We start from the raw sequence: 27,820 nt of genomic DNA on the forward strand, positions 1-27,820 counted from the left end.
CAGCGATGTTTATCAAGCGTGTTCTGAGAAACAGCAACAGAGGCTCCGCTGTGCCGAGCGAGAAGGAAACAAACTCTCCTTCTTGTCTGGGAGATAAAAACCACGACGCGCCTCGGGCTAAAAGCTGTTCCACTTTAAATCCTCTCGTCGTGTTTCTACTTTTATTCTGGACCCTCCTCACACGTTCACGCGCTCTGAGGTTTGTTTCTGATGGTAGTTTCTCCTCCCGGCCGCTCGGCCACCTCTGACCTGTTTTAAAAGGCCGGTGGTGGAGTGCTGGCTGAGCGGCCCCTACCGGGCACCCAGGGGCCCGATGTGTCAGGGGCCTCAAAGAGGCACATGCGTACCGACCAGGAAGAGACTCGAAATAACTACAAAGAGATGCAAGACAACTACAAAACACTTTTGTAGTTTGTTTCCCTCAGTCACAACAATATGATGAGAAGAGAAAGGAGTGAAATGTATCGCAGCCTGTCGGAATTGAAAATGCAGTTCAAAGCTGAATCCATAATAACCAAAAGCCTCAAAAATATCAGTCAATTAGTATTGATTCATCGCCCAGCTGTTGTTAAACAAACAGACATTTAAATGAATGTACTACAAACAAACAAGGACAAACTCTTAAACTTGCATGAAACAATCTTTATTTTGATATAATCTCATTTATTTGCATTGTGCCATGAACAATATCGAATATGAATGTTGTCATTTGATGCATTACATGAGAGCAAGCTTGAAGATAGTTTGTATCGACGGATACGACGAGCCAACAGCTGTGAGCATGAAGGTCGGGACTCGTGAAGACGTGCAAAGTATCGCAGCACTTTCAGTCCACAAGAGGCCGGAGAGCAGGGTCAGGGGGCGGAGTCTGTTAAGAGAGCAGGGTCAGGGGGCGGAGTCTGTTAAGAGAGCAGGGTCAGGGGGCGGAGTCTGTTAAGAGAGCAGGGTCAGGGGGCGGAGTCTGTTAAGAGAGCAGGGTCAGGGGGCGGAGTCTGTTAAGAGAGCAGGGTCAGGGGGTGGAGTCTGTTAAGAGAGCAGGGTCAGGGGGTGGAGTCTGTTAAGAGAGCAGGGTCAGGGGGCGGAGTCTGTTAAGAGAGCAGGGTCAGGGGGCGGAGTCTGTTAAGAGAGCAGGGTCAGGGGGCGGAGTCTGTTAAGAGAGCAGGGTCAGGGGGCGGAGTCTGTTAAGAGTGCAGGGTCAGGGGGCGGAGTCTGTTAAGAGTGCAGGGTCAGGGGGCGGAGTCTGTTAAGAGTGCAGGGTCAGGGGGCGGAGTCTGTTAGCTTGAGCACATTTAGCATCAGGAATGCACAGAGACAGAAAGAGCTCTGTGAGAATGCTTTTTATTTATGAACACGACGAGCTCTGCTTGTATTTTGTGGATGAACTGGATTCAAACTGTTGACCAAACCCCTGAGGCCCCTGAGCCCGCCGAGGGCTCTGTGACTCCCTCGGCCCCTGAGGCTCCTATGGCGTTTCCTTTCTTCCTTCATCTCTTTGCTGAGGTTTTGATATCTGCTCTGCAGCTCGTCTCTCTCTGCTGTGACGTTGATGGTTCTGGTTTCCGACTGGTTCAGGCGGAGATGGAGCTCGTCTCTTTCTGTCAGCCAGTTTTGTTTTTCCATCGTGACCAACATATCTGGTGGGAGCAGGAAACAAAAGACGTGAAATCGTCCCGATATCCAGTGATGACAGCGTCACCTGACTTTGAGCCTGGAATTCCTCTCGCGTGGTTTCTCTGCAGCGGCTGATACGCAGCACACAAATCAGAGGCGGCAGATTAATGAACGTATATTTCCTGCTGCCTTCAGGTGCTGCAGGGATTTAATGAACTGATAAGAAGCTGTTTACTGTAAGACAGTCGGGTTTAAAGCTTGTTTAGATGCAACTACAGTGTTTAATTTAAATAGTTCATCTAAAGAACCAAATTAAGAAACCCACTTTGCTGCGGCACCCAAACGCCACAGAGAGGAGCACGAGGCCAACAAGCCAGGGCATCAAATAGAGCGTGACAGGTTTTACGTCAAAGAGTAAAAAGCAAACCCTCACAGCGCATGTAGAGCGCGGCCAACACCAGAAGATACAACCCTCCCAGAGCGGCTGCAGAGGCTCCAAAAGAACTTCTCCTGCCAGCTGGAGGCCTGTTTCCAGGGAGCGGTCCTGCAGAGACAAAGACGGGGAACAGGTTCTCAGGAAGTGGTTTTTATTTTTATTTATTTTGGATAGTTTCATCCTTCAGTCGCGCTCACCGGCTCAATAATCAAGAACTCAAAAGGCACTAAATTGCATTTCAACGTCTCAAAGTCTCGGTCCACAGGGAACAGCAGCTGAAGGTAACACGTTTAGCTCAAATTGTGAAAGAATTGCAAACCCAAACTAAAACAAGTTTGTCTTTGCAACCAAAAGGGCTTTTTTATTCATTTTGGTGTCATCATAAAGGCAACATATGTGAGTCCTGGCCAGATGTGCATATAGTAGTATGTATGTTACTGGGTAGGAGTAAATGAAGATGGAACACAGCACGAATTACAAATAAAAAGAAAGAAAAGAAGAAAACAGCACTTTGAGGATAATTATCTCTTTGGAAGTGAGTCTGCACTCTGCATGGCTGTGCTGGGTTATGTTTTGCTGATGCTTTGTTGGAGTAGAATTTCAAGGATATCTTGTGAATCTGCAGGTTGTCTACTTTCTAGAAAGCTATTCCGTTCTTCTCTAGCATGAAGCTAAAAACAACACGAGCCACAAAGCTGCCGAACTTTTTGCGAGATATTAATATTGATATTTGGTAATAATAATTGAGTTGTGTTTGGAACATGTACAACGGCTTACTCTGCTGTTCATTCTGGTAGGATGCATCATTATCCTCCTTATGGATTATTGCTTGTTGATCACGGTTTATGAATAAACATATACATTCTTCTGCGGCTCTCGAGCTCAAGAGGTTAACTGGGACCGATGGCGTCGTGTTCTCTCAGAACGTTCTTCGCTCAGGATTTTATTTAACACAAAGCGACGCCTCGGTCCTCGTGCAGCGTTTGGTTGGTTTTGTACTCACTGGCTTCACGGGGTCTTTGCTCCAGAGGGTCTTCATCCTCGTAGACGTCCACCTCCTCTACGTCTCCTCCGGTCCTTTTTTCTCTCCTCTCGTGTCTCACTTTGAAGCTCCGGTCTGAAGACATCCTGAGAGGTGAACGACCTCCAGGCCGAGTGATCGTAATGTGTTTTTTGCACCGCAGAGTTTAAACCGTGAGCATCAAGGAAGTGACACCAAGACGAACCACAACCACAGATAGACCGTCAGCGCTTTGACCGACAGAAGAGTGGGCGGGGGAAGGGGCGTTTAACATTCTTCTTTTATTTTCTGCTGGGCTTTTTTTGTTTGTCCAAAATGCAATAAACCTTTCTTCAGCTAAGTTGAGTTTAAAGCCGTGGGTGCTGCAGGACCCCGGGGTTGTAACATTAATGCACACGTTGTTTCTCTTGTGGCTCCTTCTGGCAGCTGCAGGGGCATTAGCACCCCCCTCTGGACTGGAGGAGTACTCACCCTGATGTGGATGTAACCTGGGGCAATATTTGGGAAATATCCTCATCATGGGAACCATAATAAGAACCTCTATGCATGTTTCAATATCTTTGGGCCCGTTCCAAAAAGAGACTTTACCATTTCGTTCCATAAAGCATATTCAACATGGTTCAAACTCAGTTTCTATATAGCAACTTATTTTGGGAAACTACCCTTGTCCGGGTCGGGCTAACTGTCGGGCTAACTGTCGGGCTAACTGTCGGGCTAACTGTCAGTCTACCTGTTTGGCTAACTGCCGGGCTAATTGTTGGGTTAACTGCCGGGCTAATTGTTGGGTTAACTGTCGGGCTAACTGTCGGGCTAACTGTCGGGCTAACTGTCTGGCTAACTGTCATGCTAACATTCAGGCTAACATTCAGGCTAACATTCAGGCTAACTGTTTGGCTAACTGCCGGGCTAATTGTTGGGTTAACTGCCGGGCTAATTGTTGGGTTAACTGTCGGGCTAACTGTCGGGCTAACTGTCGGGCTAACTGTCGGGCTAACTGTCTGGCTAACTGTCATGCTAACATTCAGGCTAACATTCAGGCTAACATTCAGGCTAACTGTCGGGCTAACTGTCAGGCTAACATTAAGGCTAACATTCAGGCTAACTGTTTGGCTAACTGTCGGGCTAACTGTCGGGCTAATTGTTGGGTTAACTGTCGGGCTAATGCCGTGTTCACACCAAAACAGTTGCGAATTTTCGCAACGCCACTTTGCCTATATCGCGCCGCAGGTGAAAAATTCGCTCTATGTGGTTAATCCGTTTTTTCGCAACCATCGCAACTCATCGCAACCATCGCGGGGGAAAGGGGGCGGGGCTTATCTCTGTGTCTTGAAAACATTTACTATTTCCTTCATCCACCAGGTAAATAACCTCTAGTTCTGCTTTATACTTGTTGAGGAAGTCCCACACACGTCGGGACATCCACCGCCCCGTGTCTGGGTTCATAACATTATCCGTAGTCGCTCACAGCTCGACTCCTGCAGGACGAGTGTCTGAGTGAAGCCGCTTCCAGCGCTCCTTCAGCGGACCAGCAGTTTCATTCAGTAACGGCGGTGATGCCGGGCAGAGCTTCTCAACGCTGATTGGCTTTCGCAACTCCGCGTCACGCGAATTATTCGCTGTTGAGATTCGAGTTGAAATATTGAAATATGTTGAAATAACACGGCATAACTGTCGGGCTAACTGTTTGGCTAACTGTTTGGCTAACTGTTGGGCAAGCTGTCAGGCTAACTGCCATGCTAACTGCCAGGCTAACTTTCAGGCTAAGCCTGAGTTTATGCCTAACCAGAGTTCCTGGTGCTGAACGGATGATGGAAACACCTTTGCAGACTCATAACGACGGATCAGCTGTTATGTTGTCTTCAGCTCTAGAAACATGAAATGTCACCAGCTGACGTAAGAGAACCAATAGAATGTACCCGACTGGAACCAATTCACAAAGAACTCTCTTTGGAATTTGAGAGAGAGAGAGAGAGAGAGAGAGAGTTTTGTTAAGTATGGTAGTACAGTAGTATCGTAGTATAATATAGTGGTATAGTAGTATAGTATGTAGTATTGTAGTATAATATAGTGGTATAGTAGTATAGTATGTAGTACAGCAGTATTGTAGTATAATATAGTAGTATAGTATGTAGTACAGTAGTATTGTAGTATAATATAGTGGTATAGTAGTATAGTATGTAGTACAGTAGTATTGTAGTATAATATAGTAGTATAGTATGTAGTACAGTTGTATTGTAGTATAATATAGTGGTATAGTAGTATAGTATGTAGTACAGTAGTATTGTAGTATAATATAGTAGTATAGTATGTAGTACAGTAGTATTGTAGTATAATATAGTGGTATAGTAGTATAGTATGTAGTACAGTAGTATCGTAGTATAATATAGTGGTATAGTAGTATAGTATGTAGTACAGTAGTATTGTAGTATAATATAGTAGTATAGTATGTAGTACAGTAGTATTGTAGTATAATATAGTGGTATCGTAGTATAGTATGTAGTACAGTAGTATTGTAGTATAATATAGTAGTATAGTATGTAGTACAGTAGTATCGTAGTATAATATAGTAGTATAGTATGTAGTACAGTAGTATCGTAGTATAATATAGTAGTATAGTAGTATAGTATGCAGTATTGTAGTATAATATAGTGGTGTAGTATGTAGTACAGTAGTATTGTAGTATAATATAGTGGTATAGTAGTATAGTATGTAGTACAGTAGTATTGTAGTATAATATAGTAGTATAGTATGTAGTACAGTAGTATTGTAGTATAATATAGTGGTATAGTAGTATAGTATGTAGTACAGTAGTATTGTAGTATAATATAGTAGTATAGTATGTAGTACAGTAGTATTGTAGTATAATATAGTAGTATAGTATGTAGTACAGTAGTATTGTAGTATAATATAGTACTATAGTATGTAGTACAGTAGTATTGTAGTATAATATAGTGGTATAGTATGTAGTACAGTAGTATTGTAGTATAATATAGTAGTATAGTAGTATAGTATTGTAGTATAATATAGTAGTATAGTATGTAGTACAGTAGTATTGTAGTATAATATAGTGGTATAGTAGTATAGTATGTAGTATTGTAGTATAATATAGTGGTATAGTAGTATAGTATGTAGTACAGCAGTATTGTAGTATAATATAGTAGTATAGTATGTAGTACAGTAGTATTGTAGTATAATATAGTGGTATAGTAGTATAGTATGTAGTACAGTAGTATTGTAGTATAATATAGTAGTATAGTATGTAGTACAGTTGTATTGTAGTATAATATAGTGGTATAGTAGTATAGTATGTAGTACAGTAGTATTGTAGTATAATATAGTAGTATAGTATGTAGTACAGTAGTATTGTAGTATAATATAGTGGTATAGTAGTATAGTATGTAGTACAGTAGTATCGTAGTATAATATAGTGGTATAGTAGTATAGTATGTAGTACAGTAGTATTGTAGTATAATATAGTAGTATAGTATGTAGTACAGTAGTATTGTAGTATAATATAGTGGTATCGTAGTATAGTATGTAGTACAGTAGTATTGTAGTATAATATAGTAGTATAGTATGTAGTACAGTAGTATCGTAGTATAATATAGTAGTATAGTATGTAGTACAGTAGTATCGTAGTATAATATAGTAGTATAGTAGTATAGTATGCAGTATTGTAGTATAATATAGTGGTGTAGTATGTAGTACAGTAGTATTGTAGTATAATATAGTGGTATAGTAGTATAGTATGTAGTACAGTAGTATTGTAGTATAATATAGTAGTATAGTATGTAGTACAGTAGTATTGTAGTATAATATAGTGGTATAGTAGTATAGTATGTAGTACAGTAGTATTGTAGTATAATATAGTAGTATAGTATGTAGTACAGTAGTATTGTAGTATAATATAGTAGTATAGTATGTAGTACAGTAGTATTGTAGTATAATATAGTACTATAGTATGTAGTACAGTAGTATTGTAGTATAATATAGTGGTATAGTATGTAGTACAGTAGTATTGTAGTATAATATAGTAGTATAGTAGTATAGTATTGTAGTATAATATAGTAGTATAGTATGTAGTACAGTAGTATTGTAGTATAATATAGTAGTATAGTATGTAGTACAGTAGTATTGTAGTATAATATAGTGGTATAGTATGTAGTACAGTAGTATTGTAGTATAATATAGTGGTATAGTATGTAGTACAGTAGTATTGTAGTACAATATAGTGGTATAGTATGTAGTACAGTAGAGAGAGAGAACTGTAATGAACTGCATGAACCAGCTTCTCCACGTCTTCAACATCTTCTCTAAGTTGCTCAAATGACGGAGGAAAGTTTTGTTCGACAAATGAAAGTCTGCGGGGAATAAACAAACGTAATCAGGCTGTAACTTGTGTTTTATTAAATGCCACAGAAAAACAAACATAAAAAAAGCAACAATCACTCATAAATCTGCAGGGTGATGCAGCATAATGTCAATAATATCAATAAACAAAAACAAAAGGAAGTGTTGCACCCTGGGTAACGTTTGGAACCTCATCACTCGCAATGGATCTCTTTCTCACAGATCCATCGCTTGGATCTGTATCTGGTTTCTCCCCAAAGTCCTTCCGGATCAATAAATGCTTTGAACCCCGTTGTGCGGTAATCAGTGGCGCCGCTCCGCCAGGAACTGTAGAACAAACGGTGTGGAGTTACGGGTAAAAGCCGTAAAACTAAACACAATATTCACGTAAGTTGTTACTTTGTATCTTTATATGTCGTTTATTCGTCGTCCAGCTGGTACGTGAAGAGGTTTCAGAACATGTCACGAGATTTATTCATGTTTTAATTCTATAGTCAAGAAGATTTGTGTTTAGCTAGTGGTCGAGCAGTAAAGCACTTTAATTTAAAGTTGTATTATTATTATTATTTAATTATCCTGAACCGTCAAGAGATCAATGGCTTCCACCCCTTTTGGGTTTCTTAAATATGAGCCAAAGATACAAGTTCAAAATTATTTATTATCTATTTCTGCAGATTCAGACAAAAAGTAAACAACGAAAAAACAAAAGTCATTGTAATCTGATCACGTACATCATGATGAATTATTCATTGATTATCTCTAGTTAAAAAAACAATATATTTTATTAAAAAATGAACATTATTTAAAAGCATGATCGACTTGATAAATTATTATTTTGTATTAATTCATATTTATTGAAACAATGACCCTGATATATATCAGGATTTAAAAAATATATATAAAAAAATATCTCACCGATATGGTGATGATGAGTTGTCCACCCATTTCCATTCCCATTCCTTTCCCGTTTCAATAGTTGTGCTCACTGTCTGCAGACCGATCCATGAAGCTTCATCTTCATTCAGCTTCCTGACGAAATCCTAAAAAATTTGCACAATTGAAGCAAAAATGAATTCCTCTGTCGATACGCTATAATTTCTGTGGAAGTAAAATACATGTCAGGTTTTGACCGTCTCTTAAAGCAGAAATGGAAAAGAAATACCAGAAAAAAATGACATATTTTTAGACGGGGACCTCAAACATTTGTGACGTAAATGTACCAGATTCAGCCAAATACCTCATTCTCATTTGCAGATCAAGAAGATGGAAAAAAAAACAATGCATCAAAATAAAAATATTTCTTTATAATGCATTTAATAAAATAATAATACAAATAATAAATGACATATGCATATAAATTAAAAATATTTCTGTATAATGCATTTAATAAAATAAATAAAAACACTAAAAAATAACAACTAATAAAAAATAAAACATATTTCTTTATATTTCATTTAATAAAATAAATAAATAATAACAATAAAAGTAACATATGCTTCAAAATACAAAATGTTTCTTTATAATGCATTTAATAAAATAAATATGAAAAATTAAAATAACATTTGCATCAAAATAACAAAATAAAATTACATTTGGTAATCAAAACTTTGAATTTCTCTAAATTCCTATTAAACATCATGGTTACATATTTCCAACTTCACGAGCACAGCATCGTTCAAACCTTTTCTAAATGAATCAATAAAATAGTAAAAGTAAATAAGTGTTCGGAGCCTCTCATGCGTATTGAAGGAAAGAATAATATAAAGTAAATATGCCAGACGTGTTGCACATGCATGAGCACTCACGTTTTCCTCTCCGTCGTTTATGACCAGCAGGTCTGCTCCTCTGGTCCGACAGTCCTTCCTGCTCTCGGTCCAGCTCTTCATCTCAGTAGATCTGTAGTAGAAGCTGCTTTTATACAGCGTCCACTCTGCATTCAGTCAGAGGTGTTAGCGACAGATTTAATCATGATCATAAATGAATGATCGTTTAATGAAAAATAATCAGTGGAACAAAGTGTAAAACCACCTATCTGCACTTTTTGTATTTTGTATTATTTTTGTATTTTGTATTATGTCCTTAACAAATAGCATTCTGCAAGAAAACAACAAGTTTTTGTTTTTTATTCTAAAAAAAGTGAGAAAACAAATTCCCGTTAAGCCCCAGCAATTTTTCAAAAAAATTCCAAATAGTTTTGCATCCCCTTACTAAATACAGAACATCTCCTCAACCACAAGTGAGACTAGTTTAGAGGTTCATATAGCAGTATATGTGTTACTGGTTTATTGGTTGATGATAGAACACAGGAAAGAAAAAAGTGCAGATTTCGTGAACCGTAGATTTAGGTCCGCTGAGAGCCAAAATACCCTAACTTTGTTCCTGGACCTTGAACGCCTCTGGTTCCACAACAGCACCAATACATACCAAGCAAGGCCGTGTGGAATATGGTTTTTGGCTGGAAACAAATGCAATATGGTTGATATTTTGCTGAGGCTTTGTCTCACAAGGGATTTGACGGTATTGGCAGATTCCGTAGGTCGTAAGCTTTCCAGAAAGGTGTGCCAATCATGTGTGGCATCAAGCTAGGAACATGCAAATTGATATTTCCATAACTTGGGGAGCTCTCTCAAGTCACTTTCGAGTCCTCTCGAGTCATATTTACGGTGTATGTTAATATTTATAGTTGAATTGTGTTATATACATGTCAAATGGACTCATATGCCAGGCTGTGCAGTTTTTCTTTGCTATGTCACATCAGTGGCTCTAGTATGGATTCATGGGAGTACGAGGACTTTGAGAGTGAGGAAGACCTCCTGATGAAGAATTCTGCCCCCAGGTTTGGGGGCGCTGGGGCTCAGGAGGTTTTATTAAGTACCCCGTCTGTGACTTTTCCTAGACGTGTGTTATGTAGCACCACTGTTGTATAAGACAAGCCAACGGGCTTTGAAGCAAATTTTACATGGTGGCCAAACCTATTAATTACAATTTTGGGGTCATCACATGATGCCCTCTGACCCCAAAACACTTTTTTTCATTTACTTACATTATAAACCTGTAACATAATGTCATTTCCAAAAAAATAAGTTGTGCCTCGCAAAGAAAAGCATTTTCAGCCCTCAAAGGGTCAACGGGTTCCTTCTCAACTCGTCTCACCTGCGGCGTTCCCCAGGGTCTGGTTGTGGGCCCCCTGAGGCTGACAGCAGCCTCGGCTCAGGTTGTCGTATTTGTTCTGCAGCTCCTCGTAGTGGATGCTGGACTGGTTGTTGGTAAAAATAACTGGGGAAAAGATGCAAAATTAAAAATGAAACACTGATAGAGTTTTTTTGAGCGATTCAACACATGACACCAAAATGGAAGACGAAGGTCCTCACGGACGATGACTGCAGCTGCCAGCAGGAGGCAGAGTGGAGCCAGGAGCAGGGCGGCGGCTCTCAGGACGTTCCTTTCCACATGTGGAGGACGCTTTGGAGAAGTCGCTCCTGCAGGCAGAGCACACGATGAAGCATGTAGCAACTCGTTTAAATCTCGGTTTAACTTTAAATTATGTTGCACACAAAAATGATAAATAAAGAGACTAGTATACTATACTCTAAATGTAGATTAAATTGAATTGTGTTTCACCAAAAGCGTGAAATCTGATCCAGTATTTACTTTAAATTTACACGTGTGGAGGTTTAACTTTTGAAAAAAGGATGCTTTTGTTTTTTGATGGATTGAACATTGAAGTTGAAGGACAAACTCAAACCAGTTTCATAGTCCGGCTGCAGAATTTAAAGACAGGAAGATTAAATCAAAAGTCTATTTTTCTTAACTGTTCCTTTATTATCTATTATTTTTCCTTTTTGGTCCTTTAAATCGGCCAGCAAGTTTTTAAAGTCGAAAAAAAACGGGCTTAGCCAAATGTGAATGTATGTATTCATTAATTGTATTTTGGGTAAGCAAGCATCACATTGATTAAACTTGGATCAGAGATGAGTTTTTTTAAATTGTGCAACACATTTCTGCTCAAACCTAAATGAACAGTCTTGACGTTAGAATCCTGCAGCCAACGACAGGAAAGAACCCAAGGTGTTCACAGATAAAAAGACTCATAATCTATATATATCTCTAACATATCGGATGTTTATGGCTTCCTCAGCACGAACACTGAGCATCACCGCTCACAGCGAGCCGCTTTACCGCCATGAGATCAGACACCAGGCGCACATTAATAAACCTTAACCTTAATTAAACCGCAGCTGTGAAACTCTGCTGACATTTTAGACTTGGCAGTTTTCTCAAAGGTTATTTGTTATTATTTATGTTGCAGACAAAGTGTGTTTCAGGTTCTGTTCTTCATGTATTAAGAGAATTAATTGAAAAGTCAAGCAACTTCTGTTTACTAATATACATATATATATATATTTACATATGTTATTATATGTATTTATTTATATATTATATATTTACGATTATATTTATATATTTATTATTATATGTATTTATAATGATGTATATTTATATATCATTATATATGTATTTATATATATTTACATATAATTATATGTATTATATTTATTTATATATTTATTATTATATATATTTATATATATTTATAATGATGTATATAAACATATAATTATATATATGTATTATATTTATTTATATATTTATGGATGCAATTTTATTTATACATTGTATTTTTTTCATTTTGCCACTGAAGAAGATTACAGTAGGATACATTTGGGGCAACTGGATTTCCGTATTTCAAAGGTATTCTTCGTCACACATTCAATACGTTCAATTGCACTAAAAAGCAAGGAAGACTAATTATTAGAATAAGAGTAAACATGTTATGTTAAAATAGTATGAAATATCCTTATAATAAATATTCTTGTAGTTTCATCAATATCTCTACAATCATCACACATTCACAACTCCTATTACATATTTACATACAATCTTGTGTCTGCATGAACCATCGTAGGGAGCAGTGGGGTTTCAGTGTCTTGCTCAAGGACACATGAACTATGGGGATCGAACCGGGAACCTCGTGGTTTCAGAAAGCCGCCCCCTTAATACATGATAATAGCTTGTATTGTATTGTTGAGTACCTCGTTCCAGCGGCGCCCCGCGGCGCCCCGCGAACACATCCACGCTGTCGTAGATGTCCACCAGCCGCTCCTCCCGCTGGCCGCCGTCCTCCCCGTTGCAGAACCTCACGTCCATCGCCCAGCTGGCGTCTTCGTAGACGTTGGCCGACATGCTGACTCTGAGCCGCTCCGTTGGCCTCAGCTAAATGAGAGAGAGAGAGAGAGAGAGAGAGAGAGAGAGAGAGAGAGGGAGAGAGAGAGAGAGAGAGAGACTCTCGATGACAGATCAAAAAATATAAGACCTATCAAAACATTCTGAACTATAATCTTCAGTAATACTTGAAGGCTTTGTCCACAGTATAGTTGAAACCGTGCCTGTAGCTGAAAGTATGCAGAACTTGTAAGCTTTCAAAGTTGAAGAGGATTTGGAGATTTTCTCCATAGGCTCGCATTAAAAAGTCATGAAAACGTAATAATTCAAAATGTTTGAAATATGAAAAGTCATAGCACCCCTCTCCTAAAGGAGCTGAATATTTTAATAGCTGAACGGTTTCTGTAGCTGAAAATATGAAGGAAAAGAAGTTGTTCAAAATACATACGGAAGAATAAAGATTAGAAGAACAATAGATGGACTGTTGAAGCATTCCAACTATTTAAAGACGGCAGGATCCAATGAGGGAATACTACTATACTACTGTACTATACTACTGTACTATACTACTAGAGTATACTACTACACTATACTATACTACTACTATACTACTGTACTATACTACTAGAGTATACTACTACACTATACTATACTACTACTATACTACTGTACTATACTACTAGAGTATACTACTACACTGTACTATACTACTACTATACTACTGTACTATACTACTAGAGTATACTACTACACTGTACTATACTACTACTATACTACTGTACTATACTACTAGAGTATACTACTACACTATACTATACTACTACTATACTACTGTACTATACTACTAGAGTATACTACTACACTATACTATACTACTACTATACTACTGTACTATACTACTAGAGTATACTACTACACTATACTATACTACTACTATACTACTGTACTATACTACTAGAGTATACTACTACACTGTACTATACTACTACTATACTACTGTACTATACTACTAGAGTATACTACTACACTGTACTATACTACTACTATACTACTGTACTATACTACTAGAGTATACTACTACACTATACTATACTACTACTATACTACTGTACTATACTACTAGAGTATACTACTACACTGTACTATACTACTACTATACTCTCGCTGGGCCTCACAGATTGGTTGAAAGCTTCTGTGTGACGACATGTTGGGGTGAGCCAATCAGCAGGCTGCCTTCAGGAGGCGTTAAACAGGTTCAACACACTCTCCCTCCGTCTGCAGGGGCTGACCGGTCCAGTCGGGGATTCAGGTGGACCGGGACCTCAGGGCCCCCAAGGCCTGCAGGGACACAGCGGACGCTCCATCATCGGACCCCCGGTGAGACCCACACACACACACACACACACACACACACACACACACACAGACACACACACACACACACACACACACACACATACACAAACACACAGTTCTCAGGCTCGGCTCTCTCCATTTATTTCTTCTTTTTATTTAGAAAAATATTTTACATGTTTACTATTCATATTGTCACTTATAGTCTGCAATTCATATATTCTAAATATGTGAAAAACACTATAAATACTGCAGAAGTTTATTTATATAAATATATATATATATATTTATACATATATATATCATTATATATATGTGTGTATCTTTATATACATATATATATATATATAATTATATATATAATTATATATACATATATATATGTATATATGTAATTACATATATATGTATATATATAAAATTATATATATACATATATAGTTAGATATAACTATATATATACATATTCATTGATATAGGATATATAATAATATTAATATTGATATAAATATATCTGTATATACCTGACTGTATACATATATATATATATATATATATATATATATATATATATATATATATATATATATATATATATATATATATATATATATATATATATGTATACAGTCAGGAAAAATCAAATGTATTATTTATACTTTAGGGAGGCCAAGGAGAGCAAGGACAGAAAGGTGAAGCTGGACAACAAGGAGCTCAGGTAAGAAAACAAAAACAACAACAACACACTCATTTTACCTGAAAGGCATGTTGGTCACATTGTTTTATTAAAGTTACATTTCCAGCTCTTTTTCATTATGAATCTTCAGTCTTCGGGTCGATGGCGTTTGGTATTTGGTGTTTTGATGAGTAGATTAAAATGGAGCGTTGGGCTGTTCAGAAGAGGAAGTCATGACGCACTAAACTACAACTGATACCACCTTCTGGGAGGAAAGAGTTTTGAATAATGGTTCCATTTGCAAAAGATTGATTTCTCTTGTTCAAGTCTCGTTCTTTTCCCCGAGTTTGTGACACGGCAGCTGGATTTAATGTGTATATATGTATATGTATTTTTGTTTTGTTTTATAAATTGACCTGCAGTGACCCCTGCTCTCCTCTCGGTGTGTTTTCAGGGAATAGCTGGCAGACCTGGAGCTCCAGGCAGAGAAGGACCTGCAGGATCCAGAGTGAGTCCCGTCCCACTTCACTGCTGTCCGTGTGCTAAAACTGTTTCTGTCACGCCCCACTTTGACTTTGGAGGAAGAACAATGTCCGCGCCCCACCGCCCCAACAAAATTGTAACAAAATGGTCCAACTTTTTGTGACTCCTCCGTTTGTGCTTTTTCAAATAATAGAATAAATAAAATTGAAATCACAATGTGAGAACAATGCAAATAAAGTTCTATCTGTGCAAAGAAAAACAATTAATATTTGGCAAAAAAAGTACCTATTGTGGCTGCAAATAACCTGTGTTGCACTAAATATATTTTCAAGATAATAACAATAACATTGAACCTGTGCAAAGCAAAATGAGGTCAATGTGTGAGCATCACGTTGTATCAGCATTAGTGACTGCAGTGAGCTGCTTTCCTCTACACATATTTTTAATAAAGGATTATTTAAAAAAACAAAAAACAAAAAAAAAATCGGGTGATTTTTTTTTTTTTTTAAAGAATCTGCATCCCCACCTGTAGTACCTCCGCGCCCCACTAGAGGGTCGCGCCCCACACTTTGAGAACCACTGCATTACTGTCAGTGTGCTCAATGGGGGGTCCCGGGGTCTAAAGGGGTCTGAAAGAGGAAGAAGAAAGCCTCAATTGCTAAATTTCGGGGGGATGCAATGTATTTTAAAGACGTAGCCATGTTCACTATAAAAACTGTTAATACCAACAGTGATACCTCTAAACTGCAGTTACTGTAACACAGAACACACAGAGCACACAGATCATGTACTACTACTACGACCCCTCTTGTATCTACTACTGCAGTAAAGGTAGTTCCTAATACTACTAACTATATTCTTACCACATAGACTACTTCTCCCACCGATGATTGTAGTTTTCGGTTCACTCATTTAGAAAAGACTTCAACTTTTAAAGAGACGAGCGATGAAAACCCCAGAGGAGTGTCTTCCTCGTACTTTGTGTTTTATTTTGTGTGTTTGTCGTCTCCTCCACAGGGACTGGTGGGCAAAGACGGGCCTCCGGGGAGGCCGGGGCCCTCGGGAACCATGGTAAGTGCCTGAAGGTCGATTTTAATTGGAGCCTGTCGGAGATAATTATGCAGCTTTTTGGAGGTTTATATTATTTATTTTTTCAGCTCGAGATGCTTAAAGTTGAGCAGTAAACACAAGAAGAAGAACGTTGTTTTAACAACACACTGATCCAGTTGTGAATTCCTGTAAATCTCCTTAAAAGTGACGTTTTGGGAAGTGGGAAGTGCCGAAGTTCTTGTTTTAAATTCGTGGGGAAAAGACCTCCGACACAATAAATGTATTTACATATTTTAGCGTCTTTATTTAAAGACCTCCGACACAATAAATGTATTTACATATTTTAGCGTCTTTATTTAAAGTGGCCAATTAAAAGTCGACTCTAAATTGTGATTCTGTGTCTCTGCAGGGGACGCCAGGAGCCCCGGGGGCCCCCGGTAACACGGGGTCTTCAGGGAAACAGGGAGAACTGGGACCGCCGGTGAGTCTGACACACACACACACACAAACACACACATGCACATGCACACACACACACACACACACACACACACACACACACACACACACACACCACCTGAGTGACTAAAGAGCTTCACAAACAGAAACGAGATTTCTGCAAAAACAACAAAAGCAAAAGGAAGTCAGACAGGAAGTTGGCAGGATGAACTACTTCCTGTCCGGTCTGAAGGACCACGAGTCTGTCGGTAGGTCGACGTGATCTCAGTTTCCAAGTTCGTACTTCAACTCCAGAGTTTTGGGACGGATTAAACATTTGATGCGTGAGGATTTTCTCCTCCAGAACGCAGTGAAATGGTTTAATTAAATGGATCCTTAAGGAAGAGAAAGCGCTGATGGGGAATGTTTAACACGTTCCACCATCCTAAACGCTTATCCTATTCAGGGTCGGGGGCGCTGGAGCCGATCCCAGCTGACCTTTGGGTGAAGGCATCCCCGAACTAAAAAGGGTGTATCTCTGCAACCACTAGGGCTATTTGAATAATGTTGGTGTTATAATAAAAGGTACACATGTGAGATGTTGTTCAGATGTGCAAATATCAGTCTATATGTTACTGGTTACGAGTAAATGAAGATGACACACAGAAAAAATGTAAAGGTTTCAGGTCCGCCTAGTATGATTATTTCTTTGAAATGATGCAGCTGTAAGGTCCAACTCTAACCCAAATCATAGCTCAATATGTGAACATTCTCTAACCCAAATCATTGCTCAATATGTGAACATTCTCTAACCCAAATCATAGCTCAATATGTGAACATTCTCTAACCCAAATCATAGCTCAATATGTGAACATTCTCTAACCCAAATCAGAGCTCAATATGTGAACATTCTCTAACCCAAATCAGAGCTCAATATGTGAACATTCTCTAACCCAAATCATAACACAATATGTGAACATTCACTAACCCAAATCGTAGCTCAATATGTGAACATTCTCTAACCCAAATCAGAGCTCAATATGTGAACATTCTCTAACCCAAATCATAGCTCAATATGTGAACATTCACTAACCCAAATCATAGCTCAATATGTGAACATTCACTAACCCAAATCATAGCTCAATATGTGAACATTCTCCATATTACTTATGGTGTTCAATGCATCCAAAACTTTTTTTCAACAGTTTTGGGCTTCTTTTCATAAAACAAGCTATGATTTACAGTTTTATATAACAATCGCTCAGTCTTCCCCCCGATGGGTTTTTAAAAGGTGAATAAATATTACCAAACAGCAAAAAAAAACAGCTAAAATCTCACAAATTGAGCCGATGAGTGAGAACCAAAAAGCAGCCGCCGCCGCGCCCCTAAACATGAATAAAACTCGCCTCCAGATTGGTTACGAGAGCCTCGGTTCTGGCTGTTCGCTGCACACAAAAACCCGAACCAGGAAGTGTGACGGGCGCGGAGCCACACATTGGACATTTGCACTTCGCGGGAAAAGAACAACAGAAGAGGTCACACTCGTGGGAGAGCGGCAGTAACGATGTGTTTCTCATCAAGTCGTATTGTTTAAATGTGAGTTTGCTCCGAGAGTTAAAGGACAGACGCTTCAGTGGGAGGCGAAAAACAAACCGCTGACAAATTACTGCTGAAAAGAATAAATGTTGTGAAGCCTGTAATTACCGCCTGGTGGGCGACCGCAACGAGCTTCACTAATCACCACTTGTGTCAATTGCAGGTCTTGATGTGAACTTATCGGAAGGAAAATAACAGTTCAGGTTTTGAAGAAAAACTAAGTTTATTTTAAAAACATATATATAAAGACTCAAATGCAGCGTTAAAGAAAAGTTTGTTAAAATGAGTCTGTTTTCATTGGTTTTACCATCTGTTGTGTTTGTCAAAGTCTCCGCTGAAGGTCGACATTGAATGTGTCGTCGTCTTATACTTCTTATACTTTATGTACAAAGTACCTTTCACTGAGGTCAAATCCAGACTTTAGTGTTTATTTTCATTCTTTTAGCAGGTTTGTCATTGTTTTAAATGCACGAGGTTACGTCTGCTGAGCGTTACTCTGGGAGAATTATGATTTATATTTTGATTTGTTGAGAGGCTTTATGTGTCTTAGATGGTTTGTTAGTTTTAACAATACAGACATGTGGAAGCCCCGAGAGGAAAGTGATATAAAAATGTATTTTTTTCTACTGTGTTTATGACTTAAGAACAGATCAACTGAATGTTTTGTTTTTCCTTTCTACATTCCTTATATTTATTGTTTGTGTTTTCATGCTCATTTTGGCCACAAGAGGTTAAACCTTGTGTTCTTAATAGGAAAGGAAGGACAGATTAGTAATATTAGTAATATTACAAAACTTGCAAAGACACAATATAAGTACCTTGTGTTTCGAGTGCCTGATGAATAAAAAAAAAGAAAACACGGATGCCTTTTAATCGTGTTTAGAACACAAGATAGTGGCGCGCTTCAGCCTCTTGTGGCCGAAACGAGTATTACAACAACAAACCAAAGAATCCAAATGTTCTTTACCAGGCTGTGTTCTACCTCTCAGTGGTTCTCTCTCTGTTGCAGGGTCTTCCCGGAGGCAAAGGAGAGAGAGGTGAACGGGTAAGTAACGATGGAAATGGCGTGGTGGGATGATGAGTCCTTCTCAACGGAGCAGAAAGAGGTTCTGAGATGTGAGAACTGGAAGAAAAACAACTTCCTCTTTTCAAGGTTTATTCAGGTGAAATGTGACGTTTAGAGGCGGCACGATAAAGTCAATGGAAAGACAAACACGTAGCCAAACTGAGAAGAGAGTCCACTTGAGTTTAAAATGTCAGGAAACAAGTTATACTTGACTTTGACTTGCTGTGCTGTTGCAGCCGCCATGTTGTCTCTTCCCATGATGCATTGGAGTAAGTCCGTCTTACATCAGTCCCTTTGCTTTAAAGAGCTTCATGCAACAGGTAGAGTTAAGTGTAAAGTCTGACTCGTATTTAAGACAAAGACCAGGTCTAGTCTTCTGCAACCAAACACAATACATGAAAATAATGATTTAAGAAATATATATATATGCAAACAAACACATAGTGTGTACAGTACGTACATGTCTACGTCAGAAAGGACACCAGGACCTTTGACTCTAGTTCAAGTCTCCTAACACGACGTGAAGCAGCTGCTCGTGTGTCTGCAGGGTGACCTCCAGTCCACGGCCTCCGTCCAGGACATCGCCCGGCAGGTCTGTGAGCAGCTCATCCAGAGTGAGTCCAAACCGCCTGTGTGTGTAGCTTCAGGCGCCGAGGCCCAGTTCAGGGTAACGGTTAGAACCCGGTTCAGGGTAGCGGTTAGAACCCGGTTCAGGCGCCGAGGCCTGATTCAGAGTTAGGGTTAGAACCCGGTTCAGGGTAACGGTTAGAATTCGGTTCTGTGACTGTATATGAAGTCCATCTGTGTCTCTTTGTGGTTGTTTAGATCTCTTTGTAGTCATTGTTGTCTCTTTGTAATAATAATAATAATAGAATAGGATTTATATAGCGCCTTTCATGAAACCCAAGGACGCTTAACAAAGACATACATAAACATAACAAATGCAACAGTAGCTAGAGGACATAGGCTTTGGTGAAGAGGTGAGTTTTGAGGAGTTTTTTGAAGGTGTCCAGAGATGTGTGTTGCGGAGCTCTATGGGGAGAGAGTTCCAAAGTGTGGGGGCTGTCACACTGAAGGCTCTGTCCCCAAAAGTTCGCATTTTTGTGTGAGGGATGGAGAGCTGTAGTTGTTTTGTGTCTCTTTGTGGTTGTTTTGTGTCTCTTTATAGTTCTTTTGTGTCTCTTTGTAGTTGGTTTGTGTCTCTATAAAGTTGTTTTGTGTCTCTTTTTGGTAGTTTTGTGTCTCTTTTTGGTAGTTTTGTATCTCTTTGTAGTTTTGTGTTTTTTTTTAGTAGTTTTGTGTCTCTTTGTAGTTGTTTTGTGACTCTATGTAGTTGTTTTGTCTCTCTATGTAGTTGTTTTGTGTCTCTTTGTAGTTGGTTTGTGTCTCTATGAAGTTGTTTTGTGTCTCTTTTTGGTAGTTTTGTATCTCTTTGTAGTTTTGTGTTTTTTTTTAGTAGTTTTGTGTCTCTTTGTAGTTGTTTTGTGTCTCTTTGTAGTCATTTTGTGTCTCTTTGTAGTTGTTTTGTGTCTCTTTTTTAGGTATTTTTGTATCTCTTTGTAGTTGTTTTGTGTCTCTTTGTAGTTGTTTTGCTCGTTTTCAGTTGTTGTGAGTCTATTTGCAGCTGCTTTGCGTCTCTTTGTAGTTGAGTCAGTAACAAACTTTAGAGGTTAATGACATCATAATCCTGAATATCTCATCCTGTTTGTCTCTTTTCCGTCTCCAGGCCACATGGCGCGCTACAACTCCATCCTGAACCACGTGCCCAGTCCACCGGTGTCCATCCGCACTGTGCCGGGACCCCCCGGTGAGCCCGGCAGACAGGGGACCCCGGGGCCCCAGGGAGAACAGGGTCCCTCAGGGAGACCCGGCTTCCCGGGACAGAACGCACAGAACGGGCAGCCCGGAGAGAGAGGTAAAGAGGAGGGTCGGTGGCCTGAGAACCACCGCAGTCTGAGGCTCAGATGTTGGCTCTGAGGGGCCGATGGCCGTCTCGAAGAAAAAGGCGCTTTTATTTCTGAGCACTTGTGATAAATGTGGGAGGAGCTTGTATTGGCCGTGTTTGTTGATCCTGAACTTTATATATATTGTGCGTGTGTGTGTGTGTGTGTGTGTGTGTGTGTGTGTGTGTGTGCGTGTGTGTTTGTCCGTCCAGGTCAATCAGGAGAGAAGGGCGATAAAGGATCTCAAGGTGTTGGAGTCCAAGGCCCTCGAGGACCTCCAGGACCCCCAGGTACATTACACTCAGGGATATTCACCACAAGCTCCGGATCCCCCAGATCGTTCCTACTAACTCCTCTTCCTCCTCCTCCTCCTCCTCTTCCTCCTCCTTCTCCTCCTCCTCCTCATTCTCCTCCTCCTCCTCTTCTTTCCTCCTCCTCTTCTTTCCTCCTCCTCCTCCTCTCCTCCTCCTTCTCCTCCTCCTCCTCCTCTCCTCCTCTCCTCCCAGGTGCCCAGGGTCAGGGTAGACCTGGCAGTCAGGGTTCTTCGGGTCGACCCGGTAACCCCGGTTCTCCCGGTCGGACCGGTGTCCCCGGACCCGTGGGCTCTGCCGGGCCTCCGGGTTACTGCGACCAGAACTCCTGCGTGGGCTACAATGTGGGAGGTACGTAGCATTATGCTAATATAGCAGTTACAAGACTGGAGGTTATTAATAATAACAGTCTCTGCTATATTCTAGTCAGAAAACTAAAGTAATTACACCAATGAGCACCAACGCTGTTATTAGAGCAACAGATGAAAGTAATTTAATAAACAAAAATCACAAATTACACACTTAGTCTTCATGCCTCGCTTCTACCGTCTGTAATTATGAATTATGACACATAGCAAGTTAATTATAGAAAATATCCCCACCAGCTTGTTTAAAATATGTCAACGATTTGAGCATGAAAAGGCTTCTTTTTTGAATTTTTACGGGCTGCATGAAGTCACACGTGAGGTCACACACACGTGAGGTCACACACACGTGAGGTCACACACACGTGATGTCACACACACGTGAGGTCACACACACGTGAGGTCACACACACGTGAGGTCACACGTGAGGTCACACACACGTGAGGTCACACACACGTGATGTCACACACACGTGATGTCACACACACGTGATGTCACACACACGTGATGTCACACACACGTGAGGTCACACACACGTGATGTCACACTTGATGTCACACGTGATGTCACACACACGTGATGTCACACACACGTGATGTCACACACACGTGAGGTCACACGTGATGTCACACGTGATGTCACACACACGTGAGGTCACACGTGATGTCACACACACGTGATGTCACACACACGTGAGGTCACACGTGATGTCACACACACGTGATGTCACACACACGTGATGTCACACACACGTGATGTCACACACATGTGAGGTCACACACACGTGATGTCACACACATGTGAGGTCACGCATGATGTCACACACACGTGAGGTCACACGTGATGTCACACACAGGTGATGTCACACGTGAGGTCACACGTGATGTCACACGTGAGGTCACGCATGATGTCACACGTCTCACGCTTCGTGTATTTTCGGGGTGAGAGTGAAAGTCGGGATGCAGAACTCTGCTCTTGTGTTCATGTCTGAAACACACGAGGAATTAAATGCAGTTCTACGTTTGTTCAATTTAAAAATGTAAAAGTTCCTTAAAGGGTCTCTTCACCCAAATCATCAGACAGATAAAGCCGTAAACATTTCTGAGAACCCCAAAAAAACAGAAGGATATAATATTTTTGTTTCAGTTGGTCTCAAATCTTCAGAAAATACAATAAAACAATCCAAAGTGGGACAAAGTGTTTATTGGTATTTGGGTGAACCGGCCCTTTAAGCTGCAGACGTCAAACAAAAGGAACTACTTTGTGACCGAATCACTGCCTGAGTTCTGCAGCTTCACTTCCTGACTCGTCTGTTCAATCCCTCAACGTGAAGATGCTGATGGAGGGTTTTCTTATTCATATAAATGTCACGTTTAAATACCAAAGAGCCGCTTTTGTATCTGCGACGGGTTCCTTTGCTCTCCGTGTCCAGAACCCGGAGAAGACGCAGAACTCTGGTCCAGAACACGCAGCAGCAGATTTGAGTTTTTAGCCCGTGTGCCTCACCTTTCTAAAGGTCCTCTGAAGTCTTTAGAGCAAAGGCATGACTCTTCAAAAAAGCTGCTTTATCTGGAAATAGCAGTAAAATTCAACAGGAATTCACTTTTATCTCAATTTACAGATAAAATGTTGTAAAATGAGTCCCAATGTTTTTTTGGGAGCTTTTTAAAAAGTGATTTCCCCCGATTTTTGTAAACTTGGAGTAGAGCGCAACAATGTCTAAATAAACGCCATTAAAGTATACATTATTATTTTCCACTTTGACTTGAGTAATCATAACTACTAAATATTAATTTATCTTCAGAATGTAAACCCTCTATATATGTGTTGGTTTACTTAATGCTACTGATAACTTTTTATGCGAAAAAAAACCCACAAAAATATACTATACTATCTTATTATTGTTTGACTCCATAATACAGCAGTGATGCCCCTAGTGGACGCCAGCAGAATGACCCGTACTTATAACACAGGGCAAACATGAGAACAGGACTAAATCTGGTGGGAAATTGTGTAATTCTGAATCCAGATCAAAAGCCTGATTATAATAGAATGATTGATTTTACGCCGTAATGGATCAATTATTGTGGGTTTAATGAGTTTAATGGGTTTAAATGGGTTTAAATGGGGACATTTAATTAAGGGTCTGAGTGATGCATGAAATTATAGGAACTTTCAAAATGAGACATAAAGACTCGTAAACCTCCCAAAATGTCATTAACACAAACAAAATGCCCCAAATGTCCCCGGTGAAGCACAAGGGTTAAACAGCGCAACTATATTGATATATATATATTTATATATATATATTGAACTTTATGATCAATTCTGATGGTTCTATACCTAAATAAAACCCAGCATGAGTCATCTTCACCTGTCGAATGCATGATCGTGTTCACCCTGAATGTGCGTTGAGGTTAAAGGTGTGTGTGTGAGTGTGTGTGTGTGTGTGTGTGTGTGTGTGTGTGTGTGTGTGTGTGTTTGTCATCGCCTCGTTTTCATAATTTACATCCTCTGTACCCTCAGCTTCATATTTCAGGGACAACTGAGCCGCTTGCACAAACTCTGAGGTGTTTAGCTTTATCTGCTGCAGAGGCTGTGATGTCACTGCGTCAGCTGACCTGCTTCCACTCTGACTCATGTCACGTGACTCATGTCACATGACTCATGACACATGATGTCATATACAGGACCAAGTAATTAAACAAATGCTTATTTATTTTAAAGGCCGTTCTCATATCAACGTTGACACTATCATGCAGTCAGTTCTTTATTTTTTTAAAGATAAACCACAATATTAAATAAACCACTTGTCTTACTGTATATTTTCTTAATTTCAAAAAAAACGTCTAGATTATGATCATCCGAAGTCTCTATTCTAAACCACATGCCTCACTGACTCAATAAGAAAACCTCTTAATAAGGTCCAAAACAATAATCTGCACGACAACGTAATAGAAATGTTGCACGTTGTTTTAACCTCGCATATCTAGATACCTTTAACTTTAAAGATACTACTTGAAAACGTTTAATTGTGACAATTTGAATGTGAATTAATTCCATAAACAGTGTATTATGGCCATTTAAAAGTAAAGACATACATAATTACACAGCCTGGACAGAGGGTGATATTCCCAGAGAAATACATTTTTCAAGGAGCCACGTCGCCACGTTCATTGGGTCCTCGGAAGAATCCTAAATATTGTGTTTCTGAACGTCCTCTCTGAGGGAGAAGGTCCTGGAAGATAAATAAACCTGTTTTCTTCCTTGTTATTTTATGAAAGTAAATAAATACTTTAAACTAATGTATTTTGCACTTGGCGGCTCACGGTGTGGTGCGATGAGGATGATCCAAAGTGAAGCGACGTGGTTCCTTGATTTAAAAAAAAAACAGTTTTTCATTTTCTTTTCAGAATTTCCTCCTTATTCCCTTCCTCCGGCTACGTAATTTGTATATATTTTTTCTCTACAATGGCTCCAATACATAATTAATAAATAACAATTCATGAATTGCCTGGTGAAACTAAGAGACATTTACACAAATGAATCTCTTAATAAATAACCTTTTTGTTTATTTAATTTAGTTTGCGGTTGTGAATCCTAAATTCATTTTTCCCTCTAACTCTGCTTTATGTCCGTAACTCTTGTGACCGTGACTCGGTAACTCTTGTGACCGTGACTCGGTAACTCTTGTGACCCTGACTCGGTAACTCTTGTGACCGTGACTCTGTAACTCTTGTGACCGTGACTCGGTAACTCTTGTAACCGTGACTCGGTAACTCTTGTGACCGTGACTCGGTAACTCTTGTAACCGTGACTCGGTAACTCTTGTGACCGTGACTCGGTAACTCTTGTGACCGTGACTCGGTAACTCTTGTAACCGTGACTCGGTAACTCTTGTGACCGTGACTCGGTAACTCTTGTGACCGTGACTCGGTAACTCTTGTAACCGTGACTCGGTAACTCTTGTGACCGTGACTCGGTAACTCTCGTGACCCTGACTCGGTAACTCTTGTGACCCTGACTCGGTAACTCTTGTGACAGTGACTCGGTAACTCTTGTAACCGTGACTCGGTAACTCTTGTAACCGTGACTCGGTAACTCTTGTAACCCTGACTCGGTAACTCTTGTAACCGTGACTCGGTAACTCTTGTAACCGTGGCTCGGTAACTCTTGTAACCGTGACTCGGTAACTCTTGTGACCGTGACTCGGTAACTCTTGTGACCCTGACTCGGTAACTCTTGTGACCCTGACTCGGGTAACTCTTGTAACCGTGACTCGGTAACTCTTGTGACCGTGACTCGGTAACTCTTGTGACCCTGACTCGGTAACTCTTGTGACCCTGACTCGGTAACTCTTGTGACCGTGACTCGGTAACTCTTGTGACCGTGACTCGGTAACTCTTGTGACCGTGACTCGGTAACTCTTGTGACCGTGACTCGGTAACTCTTGTGACCGTGACTTGGTAACTCTTGTGACCGTGACTCGGTAACTCTTGTAACCGTGACTCGGTAACTCTTGTGACCGTGACTCGGTAACTCTTGTGACCCTGACTCGGTAACTCTTGTAACCGTGACTCGGTAACTCTTGTAACCGTGGCTCGGTAACTCTTGTAACCGTGACTCGGTAACTCTTGTGACCCTGACTCGGTAACTCTTGTGACCCTGACTCGGTAACTCTTGTAACCGTGACTCGGTAACTCTTGTGACCCTGACTCGGTAACTCTTGTGACCGTGACTCGGTAACTCTTGTAACCGTGACTCGGTAACTCTTGTGACCCTGACTCGGTAACTCTTGTGACCGTGACTCGGTAACTCTTGTAACCGTGACTCGGTAACTCTTGTGACCCTGACTCGGTAACTCTTGTGACCGTGACTCGGTAACTCTTGTGACCGTGACTCGGTAACTCTTGTGACCCTGACTCGGTAACTCTTGTGACCCTGACTCGGTAACTCTTGTGACCGTGACTCGGTAACTCTTGTAACCCTGACTCGGTAACTCTTGTGACCGTGACTCGGTAACTCTTGTCTCCTTGTCTGTGTCTCTCGCTCACTCCCCCTCATCCCGCTCTTCTTCCTGTCTCACTAACCCAATCAAACCAATTTAATAAACGCCGCTTCCTGTGGTGGTGGCGGGGGTCGGCCATCTTTGTTTTTTGGGCTCCCACTGACTTCCTGCCTGTCTGGCTGGCGCTGGCTGCCTCGCTGCCCGGTTTGTTTGGCAACGCAGAGGGTGAGGATGACACTGACCGCGGCGCTGTCCCCGCAGTCCAACTGCCGCCCAACGTCTTCCAGAACTACGGCGAGGCCGAGGAGGACGACCCGTACCGCTACTACGAGCCCAACTACCCGGCGCCGCGGCCCGTGGCGCCCGACGACCCGGCGCTCCAGGGCGACGACGCCGGCGCCGACATCGACCTCAGCTCACCCGGCGCCCATCGCATTTCCCGAAGCCCGGAGGGAGAGGAAGCGGGAGTCGAGCCGAAGAGGAGGCTAAAGAGAGGGGCGAAGGCGCCGCCTGGACTAAGTGAATAAGAGGAGGGCGATCGGAGGCCGCTCAGAACGCCGCTCGAGGCTTCTGATTGGCCGGTTTGGAGTTACGGACTAATCAACAAGTGCCTGATGTAGAGGATTTCTTATGGACCTTGTAGAGGGGACGGGGTGGGGGTTATCGGGGCGGGACTATTTGAACTCATCTGTGCTTTTTGAATGAACTTCAAGAAAAACGGATTTGATTTGTTTTCGTCTCAGTGAGTCGTCTCAAAAAACGGAGTCGGCTTCACGTGGTTTTATATTCCGACGTCTCTCCGTGAGCCGGTTTGTGTCATCGAGGTTTGATCGGAGAAGAGAAGCCGGTTCCGGTTTTGTTCTTCGGCTTTCGGGTTCTGCTGTTTGTC

General features: G+C 40.6%; 1 protein-coding gene across 1 annotated transcript in view; it reads left to right on the forward strand.

Annotated features, from left to right (window-relative positions):
• LOC306749183 (collagen alpha-1(XIV) chain-like) overlaps positions 1–27,549 on the forward strand; it is a gene marked incomplete at its 5' end in the record, with an annotated part of 129,888 nt that extends 102,339 nt beyond the window's left edge. Inside the window, 11 exons of the mRNA XM_079232444.1 lie at positions 13,923–14,018; positions 14,659–14,712; positions 15,125–15,178; positions 16,171–16,224; positions 16,613–16,684; positions 19,247–19,282; positions 19,851–19,917; positions 21,030–21,218; positions 21,459–21,536; positions 21,753–21,908; positions 27,193–27,549. Of these exons, the coding sequence (XP_079088570.1) occupies positions 13,923–14,018; positions 14,659–14,712; positions 15,125–15,178; positions 16,171–16,224; positions 16,613–16,684; positions 19,247–19,282; positions 19,851–19,917; positions 21,030–21,218; positions 21,459–21,536; positions 21,753–21,908; positions 27,193–27,458 (1,122 nt within the window). The 3' untranslated portion in view covers positions 27,459–27,549. The remainder of the gene's footprint in view (positions 1–13,922; positions 14,019–14,658; positions 14,713–15,124; positions 15,179–16,170; positions 16,225–16,612; positions 16,685–19,246; positions 19,283–19,850; positions 19,918–21,029; positions 21,219–21,458; positions 21,537–21,752; positions 21,909–27,192) is intronic.
• Positions 27,550–27,820: the final 271 nt, after the last annotated feature.

This window comes from Taurulus bubalis (assembly GCF_910589615.1).
Source record: "Taurulus bubalis genome assembly, chromosome: 16".
NCBI lineage: Eukaryota > Metazoa > Chordata > Actinopteri > Perciformes > Cottidae > Taurulus > Taurulus bubalis.